The following is a 15,288-nucleotide window of genomic DNA, read 5'->3' on the forward strand; positions in this document are numbered from 1 at the left end:
AGAGCACGCGTGTTGGTGAATATACATATCTTCTCGTTATCGTCTTAATAATCTTTAATATAGTATAAATATAAAATATATTTAATAACATGAGAAGATATATAAAAGAATTAAAAAATATTCTTTATATTATGATGATCATGAATAGGGTCAAAATAATATGGTGAAGTCACCTTTTCCAACTTTAATTAAATTTAGAGGACATATAGAATAATAAATTAGGCTAACACGTTCGGCGGTTTCAATTTGATACTTATCTTTAATAATACAAGTTAATTAGTTTTCCCAATTCGGTGTGCTACGAAAAAGTCCACCTGCTTCTGATGCTCACAGTTTCCTACACAGCTACAAAATCTCGTTCTCGTGTCTCGCAAAACAATCTTCTTATCCACCCTTTTAATAACAACATAAATTTCTCAAAAACTCACTACCAAGTTCAAGTAAGAACCATACATTAGCAACAGAAAATTAATGATGAAGAGGAAGGGACAGAGGCAGAGCGTGTTGGTGAGGATCATGGGTTCGCCAATAAGGGCTTTGGGGAAAGCGAGGGACATGTACGTGCGAAGCATAACCAACTGTGGTCAAAACATGAGCTATGGAAACCCCATGGACAGTGCTGGCAGATTCTCGGCGTTGTCGAGAAGCCACAGCGCAGCCACGTCGAGGTCGGAGGGTAACGAGGATTTCGCGGAGCTCGTGAGAGCAGCGTCTGCGAGAACCTTGGTGAATCGAATCGACATGGATTTGGTTCTCAAACAACATCATGGAAATTCGACAGGGTTGCCAAAGTCTAGCAGTGTTGGGATGGCTAAGATTGAAGAGGATAAGGCTTATGAGTCTGAATCAGAAGGGGGTGTGTCTGATCCTTACCCCAGAAGTAAAAGCTACGCTGTGGGAAAGAGAAATCTTCCTTTTTGAACGCTCTCTGTTTGTTCTGTTAATTAATTATTCACACTAAGAGGTTTTCATTTGTTAGAATCCTTCTATCTTCTTATCTGTGCTCATCAGATAATTCATCGCATTCTTCATTCTGTTTTGCGTGCCCTTTCTCCGATTCAAACTCTTCTTCAAAACACTAATTGATATCACCTAAGCATATGTTAAAACGTTTCCCATCCATCAATAATATGGTTAAATTTCATCCATACGGTATTAGTGTTTAGCTAAGATCCTACGCAATATGGTTATTTTACTTTTTATGAAGTTTGAACAAACACTTTTTATGAATTAATTTTTAGACATGAATTAGATTTAGTTTTTTGCATGAGTTAAATTTTAATAAGAGACCTAATTTTTAACGAGTATATTCCAAAACATAATATATTGAATGTCAGATAAGTCTCATAATTTAAGTACTATGTTAGATGATATTTATTTGATTTTTGTTTTCTTTTTGAGAACATTGACCGCGTTATAATTTCTTAGATTTTAATTAATGGGACGGCGAAAGAGAATTAAAACGGTTATTAATTTGTCTGTCTTGAATAAAAGAATTCGTGTAATGTTGACATAGAGTTCACACATTGCAAGCTAAGATGCAGGTGTTGGTAGGTGTAGAAAGCAGGGCAACCAAAGTTTCATTTTGTAAGGGGTCGAGGGAGTAGGTAACTATATGCTTTCAGGAAATTTGCTTCTCCATTCAAAACCTTCTGTGCTTTGAAGATTCGGTTTAGCGATTTAGTCTATGGTGGTATCATAAACATAGAGTCAGATAAAAATAATCTTATAAAAAAGTTGAAATAAAATCATATTAAAAATTGTGAAAATTAGTCTTCTAATCATAAAAAAATCGGGGACTTCAACCATTAATTGACAAACCTATTATCTTGTGCTTACTTAAAAGTAGCCATGCATGTTACTCATTACATGAAGAGGTAAACGGGTTATTTTGTGGATTTAAAGGGTAAACCTGTTTTTGTTAATTTTAGTCATTCGACTTGAGTCGTAAGTAGTGTCTGTATATATATAATGACAATGCGTATGACTTTTAAATTCGTGATATAGTCTTTTTTTAGTATAAAATGTGATGTAAGCTTAGAAAAATAACTGTTTTGGTCAAGTAGTCCAGAATGGTGTCTGCATAAGAAAGATGCTGCATAATCTCTTTCTGTTGTGGGAAGGGATCTACTTTCATAATTCAATCCTATCTGTACAGTAGATACGGCATTTTTAGTTGACCGTTATTTATTTTATTCTATTATTCTCTTTTTCACGGCTTAAAATGACTCAATACTATAATATGACTATAAGAAAATACACGGTTCAATTACAAGTCATTGCATAGGGATAAGGTTAAACATACTCAAACCCTTTTTTTTTTTTTCAATAAACATACTCAAACTTAAATATAGAGTGCGGAAACAAGGGAAAAAAATATTTTTTACTGTAATTTAAACAAATGACTATAGAAATTTAAACACCTGTTTAATAATGTACATGCATATGTTCTCTCATTCCTTTTTTTTATATCCTATGAACTCATTGTTGAATTTCATCTCATCGTTAACTCTATTTCTCACACCAAATCTCTTCTTATTTGCAATGGTTCGAGTAGTAGCTTCAATTTACATGTGGCTTTAGAAGAATCACCATCTGGTGTGGTAACAAATAAAAAGGTTATCAAGGTCCGTTAAACCCTTTATCTCGAAGGTATCACAGTTTTGAGATAATTCGTGAAAATGAGAATTAAGAAATGTAAATAGTAAGAATATAAATTAAATCAAATACACTTAATATATTGTTAATTGTAGTTGGTATATTAATTTACTTTCATTCTTTAAACTCAAGTTTTTTTTTTCTTTTAATTTTTACTCTTTAATTTTTGTATCTTGATGCCTTTTAATAATAAGAAAAGAGAAGAAAAAAAAACATGAAACTAAACACAACAATCTTCACAAGACATGTATTACACAATGACTTATTGTGCTTGTTGTAATATATATATATATATATATATATATATATATATATATATATATATATATATATATATGGGAATAAGCGTCTAGAAGAAAGTTTTCTCTGGCTTTTTTTTTAACTATGAATGAAGATGGAAGTATTATAGGTCGTTTCTTGGCCAAGTATTAGTAGAGAATTTTCATATATACGGAAAGAAATTTCTTACATTAATATAAGTTTAAAATGTAAGTTTTTTAACTTACACTGATGTGAAAATATTTTGCCTCATATATATATATATATATATATATATATATAAGATTTTATATATATGTATAATACTATTTTAGTTTAATTGTATTTTTATTTAAATTCAATTTCTTATTTTAAATTGTTAAAATTAAATTCTTCTATTGATTTCTCTTTTTTAAAAATCTTAAATTTTTATTTGTTTTAAATCACCCACTAACCAAACAAATTTTTTTATTTAAAATTTATTAATCAAAACGTATTTTATCTAAAATTTAAATATTTATCCTCTTTAAAATCTTAACTTCATATTCTACAAAATTGTTTAACTTGAAACATTTTTAATTATTTTCTATATCAAACAATACATAAATCTTCAAATTTTTAAATAAAAATAAGGATGTGTCAGGGTGAGGTTTACGTAAAAGAGAAATTTCAATTGGAAAAAATTTCAAAAACTAAATTTGAACAAAAAATTAATAAAAAAACAAGATTCACACATTAATTTGATCAAGAAAATGCATAAATCATAGTTATTAAAATTTGATTAAGAACTTGTCAGGTCAATGGAATGGTCCATACAAGCTGAAAAATCAGTGAAACTAAAAATAGGTCGACAACCAATTAAACCAAACAATAGTTGGTCAAAACTAATTAATGTGAAAAATAAATTCAAAATAATTTCAAATTTTTTATTTTTTAAATTTAACCTAACATAAATTTATGTATTAATTGTTATTATTTAGTTATTTATTATATTTTTCTTTTGTAGAATATATATTATGTTTTTATGCTAATTTAAAATTTTATTTTATTTTTATAACTGTATATTAATTTATTGCTATATATATATATATATATATACTCTTCATTGTTAATTACTAATTTGCCCCGTTTCAATCATAATTTGAACTAATGAATTGTTGCACGATACCTTCCCAATTCAATTATTGTTTCAATCCTAATAACTTTGCATAGAAGTTAGAATAGCAAGGCAACAAAAATCAAACATCAATCCAAAAGCAGCATTTATGCAAGAAAAAGTCTAATGAAAATTACTTACGAACCCATTCGATTGGAGGATCCAATGCTGACAAAAGCATATAAGACTTGATATTTAGCAGGCAGTTTTTGACAACAAAAAATATTTTGTTGTAACGTCGACATCCTTGTAATCTCGGTCAAAGTCATATATACCTAAGTGCTTGGCAACATTATTCTACTCTTGCAAATTGTGACCAAAAAGAAATGAATTAAGAAAATTACAAAACTAATTGCTAGCAATTAAGGAACCACCAGTCTCAGGCAAAGGAACAAGGACAAGAAAGAACAACTAAACTAGAAAACATTTTTCCTTTGCCCTTCATAGCAACCAGGTATTATACATTAAATGGCTTACTGAGGTAGAAGAAAAACAATATTCACACATAAGAATGCCTTCTATATCACCCAGTGGGAAAATTTTGAGGGATAGCTTTTTGTTAAAAATAATTGTTTTTTTTTTTTAAAATCTTTTATGAATTGAGAAAAAAAGTGATTATTGTCAAAAATAGACATGCATCTAATATTAAGCCAGAATTGATACATAGATGATTTGATATTGACACAGCAGTACACTGTGAGGAGCAAATTTGAAGTGGACTCAAGTGAGTTTTGGAAGGAAACATTGGAGAGAAGTAAGAGAGAACAAGTTTACAAAATAATTCTTACCATGTCACTTATCTCAAGCATTCTCCAAACTTTGTTAATTTGTAAAGATATCGTTAAGGATGCAGATGTCGCCTTTCTCGATTTTTGATAACTTACAAGCTCTTTCTTCGGCCCCTAGACTTTGAAAAATTATTGCATGGTTCAAATCATATGGTCCCAATATGAGTTATCAAGATTACATGGTATTGAACTACCAAAACATTTCTCCAGAACTTATCAGCGTTCACTGTTGATTAGGCATGCACATTTATCTAAACATGAGCCTCTACATGCCCCCCAACATAAGAGATAATTCCATTCTTTTCCATGTTATTTCAGGTTGGTATTCATTAATATTATGTCTTTAATAACAACTGTGCTTGCTCAATCATCTCATAAGCAACATGAAGAACTGTGTAAACTTAAAAGCATGAGCAAGGAGATTTTTTAAAGCATGAGTGATGTCTACAATGTCAATAAACAAAATTATATATTCAAATAGAGAAGTATCAAGGAGGTAAAATAAGTAGCAATATTCATAGACATTATCGTGGCACTTTATTTTTGCAAATCCACAAGTAAAATAAATAGAGACTTTACTTATTTTAAGATAAGAGGAGAAGGTATATTAGCTACTTTTATTTTTCTAAAAGATATACCAAATAAAACAAAGGAAAAAGGGATTGAAAATTCAGAGATAAAAGAAAAAATGTATTATAATTTTTTTAGATTTTAATCTTTAATTCAAAATTGATCCTTATCATTACTCAATTTTCATTAACAACTGATTTAACTAACATAACTTTACTTAATCATATTATTCAAAAAGTTAAATGTAATTTTACTCTCTATAAAATTACTAAATTTATTTTTAGTCCTTTTTAAAAAAAATATTTTAGTCTCTACTTAATTTAAACATAAAATTTTTATTGTATATAAACTTTTAAAATTATATGTAATAAATATATAGATAAAATAAATATAAAAATATGATAAAAAATTAATGATTTTTAACAATTTTAAAAATGAATATTTAAAAAATGTCATCTCACAAATTTAATAGAAAAATTATATATAAATGTTAATTTTTAATTATTTATTCAATCAACTTAAATTGGAGAGCTGAAATTAAAACTTAAAATTTTATAATTATTTTAAGTAAATGAATTTTTGTTTGAAATGACAGTTATATAAACTTAAAAAATATTAATATATTATTACATTTAATTTTAACATTTTTAAATTTATACAGGAAATTAAAAATATTATTCTAATTTTTATTATATCTATATTTTATTATATTAATCAGTAAAAAATATGAGTATTAAAAAATTGATTATTAAGAATGAAGTTAAAAAAATAATTATTTATTAATTTTATAAAATAAAAAATTACATAAATACTAAGTAATAAAAAATATTAATTTTTCTTTTTTAAAATATTAAAAAACCAAGATGCATTTTATATATCAAGCAATATCAATGGCATCAGTTTTAGAAAATAGTTCGAAGACAAAGTTATTTTAAGAGAGATAAGAATTAAAAAAAAAAGCGATAAATGTAGGCTTGATACAGTGCAATAAGACGTTAAATAAGTATTTATTTTGTTAGATATTTATAAATTAAAATTATAAATTCTATGTATTAAAAAATGTATACACTCTATTAGTTAAGTCAACTTTGTTTTGATATTATATATAAAATCATATATAATTTTCTATTTTTAATAGGTATATTAAAAATATATTTTGTGATTAAATTATGTAGAGATAAAAATATTTTTTACAGATACTAAAAATGAATTTTAAAAATTTTATAAAACTATAAATACATTTAAATTTTTTAAATAATATACCAACGTTGAGTTTGTTTTTAGTTACATTAACGATTAATAAAGATTAAGTAATAAAAGAGACTAATTATATATATTTTTATATTAACTAAATTTTTTAAAAAAATTAACAGAAATTTTAATGAATCACATAATTGACTAAAAAATATTTAACCTTTTTTAAATAACCGAACAAATTTATTAGAAGGCAAGACACATGCACAAAAGCAAAGGTAACAAACAAGAGAAAAATAAAAACATCACAGCAACAAGGAAGCTAGGATATTCAGCGTCATTGTTATTTCTTTTACTTTTTGTTTTATGTGTGCCATTGGGATAAATTTTTTAGCATTTTTTTTATGAGAATTAAACTTTGTCTAAGTTTATTAGATCAGTTTATTGATATTTAATTTGAAATTAATTTTAATTTTTTTTCTCAACCCACTTAATTGAATTTGGGCCAAGCAGTTTATTTAAGTGTAAAATATGAGACTTGAGTTTTTATTTTAAAGATCAAATAAAAAGTGGAATTTTTTTAATATGACTTAACAATACTCAAAATTCAAATTTAGTTGGTTCAATGGGCCCTAAAGCCTATTTTGTTCATTTTCCAGTATGTGTGCATTGAATGCACATATGCATCTTGATTTTTTTAAAGAGCGATTTTAATGAAAGAAAGAGAAAGAAGGGAGTATAATATAAAAAAGTTTATTATTATATATTTATAACATTTAAATATATTTACAAAATTAAAGATAGTTTTATTCTATTAATTTTTTTTTCTTTTGAATCTTCCAGAAAGTCAAAATTAGAGTTAGAAAAAATATTTAGAGCTCGTATGTTTTTATTTTTAATTTTTAAAAATTGTTTTAAATAATTTAAAAAATTATTTAAAGGAAAATAAAAACAAATACTTATGTTAACAAACAAATTTTATTTTTTTACTTTTAAAAAGAAAAAGTATTTTTAAAAACAAAAACAACAAATAACTTCTTAATTTTTTTAATTCTCTTCATTTTAAAATATTAAGTTAATAATATATATAAATCATTTTTTTATTATTTCAAGTAAATATTCAAAAATATTTTTTAAAAATCCTAAATTAATCTATAAACGAGAGAGAAAATAATATAAATCAATATTATCTTAACTACCTAAACAAATTATAAATATCACATTGATACCTTAATAAAATTAATATTATTATAATAAAAATTATTAAATTTTAGTTTTTAATATCAATAAAGTAAACAATGAAGTTCATTTCATTTAATGATATTGTATAATTTTTTAATTAAAAGGTATGAATTTATAATTACTTTAATATATTAAAAATTAAAACATATATATATATATTTAAATAAATTATTAATTTTACTGTTTATTAATATAAAATTAATTGTTTTGAGTAGAACAGATATAAAAAAAAAGTATTTTTATTTTAAGCACAGTGAAAATTACCGGTTATTTTTCTAACTCGTCCACGCGGCACTGCACTTTGCCAACTCAGCGTATATTCAGCACTATTTTAAAAATATAAAAATAAAAAGGATTTAAATATTTCTCACACTTAGAGTGGGGGCACACATGGTCTGCTCTAACTGAGAAAAGACCAGAAGAAGAAGCAAGGAAGGATAAAGGTATTTTTGGGCATGGCGGTGTTGTCAGACATTAAAGACAACGATGAACTCAACGAAGAGCCCGGGGAAGTCATCGAATCGGCACCACCCCAGAAAGTTGGCGAAGAGAGGCAGCTCACTGGTCTCAAGAAGAAGCTTCTCAAATGCGGACTCGAATGGGAAACCCCCAACTTCAACGACCAAGTCACTGGTTCGTTTCTCACATTCCCACTAAATTCTTCATTCTCTTTACGCAATTCTCCACCACGTAACCTTCAACATTCAATGCAGTTCACTATGTTGCAACTTCTTTGGATGGAACGAAGTTTGATTCCACTAGGGACATCGATCAACCTAGGACGTTTACTCTTGGTCAAGGTCAGAACTGTGAACTTTTTTTATTTTTTAAAATTTTTTTTTATGTGGGTGTGATTTTAATTTGTTTTATATTTTGATGGGGTTGACAGGGGAAGTGTTTGCTGGGTTGGATAATGGGATTTTGACTATGAACAAGGGGGAGATAGCATTGTTCACGTTACCTGGTGTGTCTGGTGGTGGAGGCATTGCAGATAATTCCAACTCGGTTGTGCAGTTTGAGGTGGAACTTGTTTCGTGGATCACAGTGGTGGATGTTTGCAAAGATGGCGGGGTTCTTAAAAAAATTATGGCGAAGGGGAGTGGGAATGAGAGACCTAGTGATCTTGATGAAGTGCTTGGTATTCTAATAGTTTGCTTGAACATGTCATTTAGTTGAGAGTTATATTATTATGTATCTCTTTTGGTGAATCTCTTTTGGTCTGTTTTGTAAACTAAGACTGTTGGCTTAATTGTTCTTTTTGGATGTTTTGCTACTGCAGTGAAGTACCAGGTGATGCTGGTTGATGGCACTGTTGTTGCGGAAACGCCGGAAGGAGGAGTTGAATTTCATGTGAAGTATGGTAATATTGTTTAGCTGTGCTATTGTCTTGTTTGATTTCACTAAATAGGGAATACAATTTGATTTTTATCTCACGGTTTGTTCGATCAATTATGATGCTGGTTGAAGGTCATATTTTTTCTATATTGCCGAAAGTGATCATGACTATGACAAGGGGAGAGAAGGCTGAATTAATTGTTCAACCTCAGTGTATGGATTTTGCTCTTCTAATCTGCCTACATTATCTGTATTTTTGGCAACAGATGAAATGTTAATTTTATGTCCTCACATTCCCTCATTTTAATTAAGACGCGTGAGAACTTTGGTCCCAAAATGTGACTCTGATTAAAAGGAAAATGATGTAACCATCTTTTGTAGTCCATTGAAATGTTTCAGCTCTCGCCTAATCAGTTTCTGTTTTCCAGCATGTTGGTTACTTTCCCTTAATTTCCCTCGATAAATTGATCAGTCTAGGGAACTGCAAACATTAATGTTTGTGCATCATTTTTGAAAGCCGATTAAAAGTTAAGCCTGCTTATGGCATACCTTTTTCTGTAAAAGGGGCTTCATTCCCATTTTCTTTCTAATTCTTCTGGACTTTTTGAGCTATTCCATATCTGGATGTGGACTTTAAATTTCACTTTTATTCCTTAGCTTGATGGATCTTGCAGTCCAATATCTCGAATAACTAGTTTGAAATTGTATTTTATATGGTTACTGCAGATGCCTATGGGGAGAAGGGGAGAGAAGCTGGGAGTGGGCTACATTCAATTCCTCCAAATTCAGTGTTGCATATTAATATTGAGTTGGTGTCCTTCAAGCCTGTCATAAATGTTACTGGTGACTCCATGGTGCTTAAGAAGATTTTGAAAGAAGGGGAGGGTGCTTTCACAGCCAATGAGGGTGCAAAAGTTACCGGTAAGAATATGATATGCATTTAAGCTCAACTAGTTCAAACAGTTGGGTTGCTGGGATATTGGTGTAGAATTTGAATCAGAATGGATCTAAAACTGTTAGGATTGTTGTCCCGTGATGGGATAGGAAAGTACAAATCTATGGCCACGCTCAGATGTTTCCCTATAAACTATATTCTTGACTGAGATTAATAAATTTGCAGACTCTTGATGTTTCTGTTTTCTTGCATCTCCTTTGGTGTTGTTAGCACATAAGAAGTAATGAATCACTTAAATTACGTCGTTACATGAACATGAAGTTAATTTCAAAACTGAAATACAATAATTTACCTAAAGTTGTGATGAAAGAATAATTCAGTTCATATATCTTCTTTATTATGAGTTGTCGCTAGTTTCAAGTTAATCATTCCCAAATCTAGTATCACTTTAAGCTATTGGACTAGAGTTTAACGTTCTTTTCCCTTGTTATCTCCCAATTCACTTTCAAATTTACTTTATCGTCTAAACATCACATGTTTCTTCAAAATATTAAAGGAAATATATTAACTTGTGTGTCTAAACAGACCAGTAAAGTACAATCAGACACAAATAAAGAAGATACAACACAATGACTATTGTAGTGGTCAACAGAGACAGAAAATAACTTGTATGTAGCATCTTTTAGAATGTTTTTTGTGAAAACACTCCTATTGTGTGACAACAGACATATAAAATGTGTTGTATCTTCAAACTAAGAAGGTACTACCACTATAATTTTATTTGTTGTACAAATGAAAATAAAAGAAGATAAGGATGAAGAAACATCAGTTTACTAATTGCTTCTGGTGAATTGCTATGGCAGTCAGCTTCACAGCTATGCTAGAAGATGGCACTGTGTTTGAGAAAAGAGGAATCGATGAAACACAGCCCTTGGAATTCATAACTGATGAGGGTGAGTTTATTCTTGTCGTATTTTAACTACATTCTTTTGCATGTATTCCCCCCCCCCCCCTTTTCCCCCTCTTTGGTGATGATCATTGAATGATGATAGTAGTGCTTTAAATATTAATAGTTTATGACATCTAGGAAGTGAAATAATTGTTATTTTTTGTAGAACAAGTGATCACTGGTCTAGACCGAGCTGTGGCAACAATGAAGAAGGGTGAGAGAGCCATAATTAGCATACATCCTAATTATGCATTTGGAAATGTTGAAGTGAGACAAGATCTTGCTATTGTGCCACCAGGCTCAAATGTAATCTTTGACGTTGAGATGATGGATTTCATTAAGGTAAAAGAAAAAAAGAAATCTTCTGCCATATTCATTAAGGTATTGAAGATTTTGGTTTACCCTATAGATGGTGATGGAAACTGATACCATTTACCAATAGAAGGGAGAAAACCTAAGTAATGACTTGTAATATGATTTAGATTCTCTTGCAGTGTTTAGTTTGTCAATTACATACATATATGTATCTTGTTGCTTTCAATACTTCTAACTTTTATTTGATTTGAAGGAGAAAGCACCATGGGAATTAAATAGTAAGGAGAAAATTGAGGTGGCTGGGAGGAAGAAAGAAGAAGGAAATGTATTATTTAAAAGTGGAAATTATCAGCGAGCAAGAAAGAAGTATGAAAAGGTAAATCCTTGACTTGCAGTGGCTCTGGTTTTTTAAGTTTCATTAAGATTCTTTTAGTTTGTGACTTGTTCCAAATCCACTATACCTTGTTCTCTCTCAGGCTGCTGATTTTGTTAGTGAAGATGGATCCTTTGGGGATGAAGAGCAAAAGCTAGCTGAGGCACTGAGAGTGTTGTGCTGGTTGAATGGTGCAGCGTGTTGCCTTAAACTTAATGACCTTCCTGGAGCAATCAAACTATGTTCACAGGTAACAGCCAATCCAGTCATGCATAGATTTGAAGCAGCCATTTCTATGAGTAGATTGGATATTTCTGTGGGTGGGAGGAGTGTTTGACAAGTTGTATGCTTGAGGTATATAATAAATTGGGAGGTAAAGGAAATCAAAGTAATTCTCATGAGAGTCCTGGTCTGATTTATAAGTTTAGTTACTTGAAATAACCAGCTGGGTATGCACAAAACTGATAAAACGTTTTCAAATATTGCAGAAAACTGGGAATTAACCCAGTGATTACAGAAACTGAAACAAGAGAGAAACATAAATGGAGCATTACAGTATCTAGGCTAGCTTTTTGAGGGTCTTTCTTCCTCTCATGTTCCACTCTTCTTGCTGGATTATTGCTTTCATTCCCTTGTTCCCTCTCTTTGCTTTCAACACTTTAACAGACTTCACACTGGTTGCATTGAAATTGTTCTTTCCCTATTTTAACCAATGTTTTAGTATAATTGGTATTTGGTCTGCTAAAGGCACTTACATGGTTCAAATATGAAAAGGAATACAGTGTTCTCAATTTCTAGATGAATATGACAATGCCTAAATGTAACTACCATAATATGAGCATAGAAAATTATTATATTGGTGTACAGACTACACAGCTACTGTTAAACTTATTAAACAGTTAAGAAGTGGAAAATTTTCCAGATATTGGAAGCTTCATGTGTGCTGATGCATGCCTCTGAGTGCAAACAAGGAAATGGATGCATTAATATCATCTTATCACTCAACTTATAAGATGGAGCCCTGAGTTATAAGAGTAGCTATCATATTGCCTTTCTTACTTTTTCGTCAGGTGCTTGATGTTGAATTTTGCAATGTGAAAGCTTTGTACAGACGAGCACAAGCGTATATTGAAACTGGAGACTTCCTTTTGGCAGATGTAGACATCAAGAAAGCTCTTGAGGTGGACCCACAAAACAGGTACTTTAAAAGGTTGATTGTCCCAAAAAAATTACTGCTTGATTTAAATGATAGTTCTCATTACGGAAACATGAATTTTCATTTTCCAGGGAGGTGATGATAATTAAAAAGAAATTGAAGCAACTTCAAGCTGACAGTGACAAAAAAGATGCTAAGTTATATGAACACATGTTTGCACGTAAAACAAAGGACTCATCTATGGCTAAAAAGGTGCATATTGTTTCACCTTAATAGCTCTTTTTTCACTTGTGTATTTGAAATTAGGAAATTGTCTTGCCTTTGATCCAACACACTACTTTAGAAAAAGAAAAACTCAAAAAGAGAGAGAAAGAAAAGATGCACATGCACATTTAACAATCAATTTTAGGTAAGGACCTTGTTGCGATATGGATATCATAGATATTTATGCTCTCTTGTATTTGTTAGGTGTTTTTGGGGGTGATGAGGAACCTAATTGCTGTTGTGTGGATTTTGAGTCAGATTTATGGACTTGTGGTTTGTCCATCAATGACCAAATCTTAACTAGGAGAGGAACTTTTCTAGATCCCTAGTCTTACATTGTTTAATGTGAACATCTTTTTTCAACCAAGTTATTGCTTGTGGGTCTATGAAGCTAAAATGGGTGCTAAAAAACATGGAATTTCCTAGTCTAGGTTGATGCCTTGATGAGGCAATAGAGAAAGAATGATTTCAACGAGTCCCATGTTGTCATTGTAGGATCGGTATATCATTTCTTCTCCTTTTCATTTTCTTGTTCTTAATCTCTGTTGTTTGTCTGATACAGTGTGTGATTTTCTGTATATTGCTATCCCCCCCCCCCTTGGTGGTTAGGTACGATTAGCTAGTTACAAACTCAACAGAATATCTTAGTGTATAAATAGCATTTCCACATCTGTATTAATCATAAAAATTACCATTCATCAATTCATTTCCAATTCGTGTCAAATTTCTCTCTTCTCTCCTCTCCTGTTTGGTTTTCTCAATTAGCTAATCCTTCATCAAGAGGCTACAGCTCTAGGATTCAAGTCAGTTATCCCTGAGTTATATCATTGTCATTATAAGAGTAATGCTAGCAACACACTCTCTAACACACTCTTTGTAACACACCTCTCACTATTGGCTAAAATTTATTGAAAATTATAAAAATCATGTGGGTCACACTCTTTCTCACTCCTAAAGTAATATTTCTCTCTCATACTTTATTAGTTTTCAATAAATTTAAGTCAATAATAAAGATTGTGTTGCAAGCACTTCTCATCATTATTAACACCTAATGTTCTTGCTTCTACTTAAGCTGTATTTTGTAATTAAAGCTCTTACTCTTCTCAAAACAGAGACTGAAGGTTGAGAAACATGAGACGGAAAATGAAGAGGTTGCAGGAATGGAAATGGACAATGTTGCTGATAGCGCCATGGTTTAATAGTTGTATTCTTGCTAAACTTGTATAGTTTACAACAGAGAGCTTCTATATATATATATATATATATATATCTGTAGATGTATATTCTGAGAATCTACATGTTCCAATAAAATACATTAATATATACCATTAACTTGTAATCTTACCCTATTTCAGGTGAACAAGTATACTCACTAAATTCATATGCAAGTCTTGTTTAATTGTTTATACTGAACTATTTAATCTCAATGCTGGCAGCACAGAGGCTCTACTTATTTTAGTCCACAGGACAATAGCATCTTAGCTTGTCACATTTATATTTGGATAATGAATTTTCACAAAATGTGAGCAGAGTGGATAACTGATATAGAGGGATCATGGGTCCATATGCCATTGAGTGGTTATCACTGTTAAGAGTTTGATAGTTATATCACTTTGGTCAATGGTTGGTTTAACTTGTAAGGATCAAAATATTTTACTTGTGCCCTGGCAGAAATGAGAAGGAAGTGAATTTGTAGATGCACACGATCATTTTAGTACAGTTGGATATTAATCTTAATAAAACTTCAAATAACTGCATCAAGTCATTAATAAAGGGTTTAAATATGTTTTTATTTATAATTTTATGAAAAATTGATTTTAGTCTTTTAAAAAATATTTTTGGTTACAATTCTTAATTTTTTAAAATGTAATACTTTTGCTCCCTGGTTATGATGTGACTAATGGGTTGTCAAAGTGTTAATTTTAGCTAAATTTAAGAAAAATGAAGGATTAAAACTATTTTTGTAAGCACTAAAATTAACATCTCAAAAAATGTGGAGTTAAAATGTATTTAAGTCTTGAGAAAAAGTAGAGATATAGTCATGTATATATGTTAGGTTCTAATAGCTTGTCACTTAGAAAAACTTTATCACTTAGAAATATTGTTGAGAGGATTTGGATTCCTCCTTGTCATTA

The 15,288-nt window shown here is 30.0% G+C and overlaps 2 protein-coding genes across 5 annotated transcripts; both read left to right on the plus strand.

Moving 5' to 3' along the window:
* Positions 1 to 458: 458 nt before the first annotated feature.
* LOC113848293 lies at positions 459 to 921 on the plus strand. The gene has a single exon (XM_027477748.1). The coding sequence runs from the start codon at positions 472 to 474 to the stop codon at positions 919 to 921; it is 450 nt and encodes a 149-aa protein (XP_027333549.1). The 5' UTR covers positions 459 to 471.
* Positions 922 to 8,252: 7,331 nt separating this feature from the next.
* LOC113847695 (70 kDa peptidyl-prolyl isomerase-like) lies at positions 8,253 to 14,477 on the plus strand. 4 transcript variants are annotated; one of them, XM_027476935.1, is made up of 13 exons: positions 8,295 to 8,499; positions 8,580 to 8,666; positions 8,756 to 9,004; positions 9,146 to 9,226; positions 9,334 to 9,414; positions 9,928 to 10,122; positions 10,960 to 11,049; positions 11,212 to 11,387; positions 11,614 to 11,736; positions 11,837 to 11,983; positions 12,804 to 12,931; positions 13,021 to 13,141; positions 14,266 to 14,403. In XM_027476935.1, exons 1-13 carry the CDS (start codon positions 8,322 to 8,324, stop codon positions 14,350 to 14,352), a joined length of 1,743 nt encoding a protein of 580 aa, XP_027332736.1. In that variant the 5' UTR covers positions 8,295 to 8,321; the 3' UTR covers positions 14,353 to 14,403. The 4 variants fall into 4 exon arrangements, with proteins under 4 accessions (XP_027332737.1, XP_027332736.1, XP_027332738.1 ...); XM_027476936.1 differs by lacking the exon at positions 8,756 to 9,004 and having other exon boundaries at positions 8,253 to 8,499; positions 14,266 to 14,477; XM_027476937.1 differs by lacking the exons at positions 12,804 to 12,931; positions 13,021 to 13,141; positions 14,266 to 14,403 and adding an exon at positions 12,222 to 12,400.
* The last annotated feature ends 811 nt before the right edge of the window (positions 14,478 to 15,288 follow it).

This window comes from Abrus precatorius, unplaced genomic scaffold, assembly GCF_003935025.1.
Source record: "Abrus precatorius isolate BTA unplaced genomic scaffold, Abrus_2018 Scaffold8, whole genome shotgun sequence".
In the NCBI taxonomy this organism is placed as follows: Eukaryota; Viridiplantae; Streptophyta; class Magnoliopsida; order Fabales; family Fabaceae; genus Abrus; species Abrus precatorius.

Bases quoted from the DNA above. Each gene is read 5' to 3' on its own strand.
- LOC113848293 (XM_027477748.1), top strand. From the start codon at position 472: ATGATGAAGAGGAAGGGACAGAGGCAGAGCGTGTTGGTGAGGATCATG.
- LOC113847695 (XM_027476935.1), top strand. From the start codon at position 8,322: ATGGCGGTGTTGTCAGACATTAAAGACAACGATGAACTCAACGAAGAG. The intron at 9,005-9,145 runs GTATTCTAATAG...TTGCTACTGCAG, and splicing joins TGATCTTGATGAAGTGCTTG to TGAAGTACCAGGTGATGCTG. The intron at 11,984-12,803 runs GTAACAGCCAAT...CTTTTTCGTCAG, and splicing joins CAATCAAACTATGTTCACAG to GTGCTTGATGTTGAATTTTG.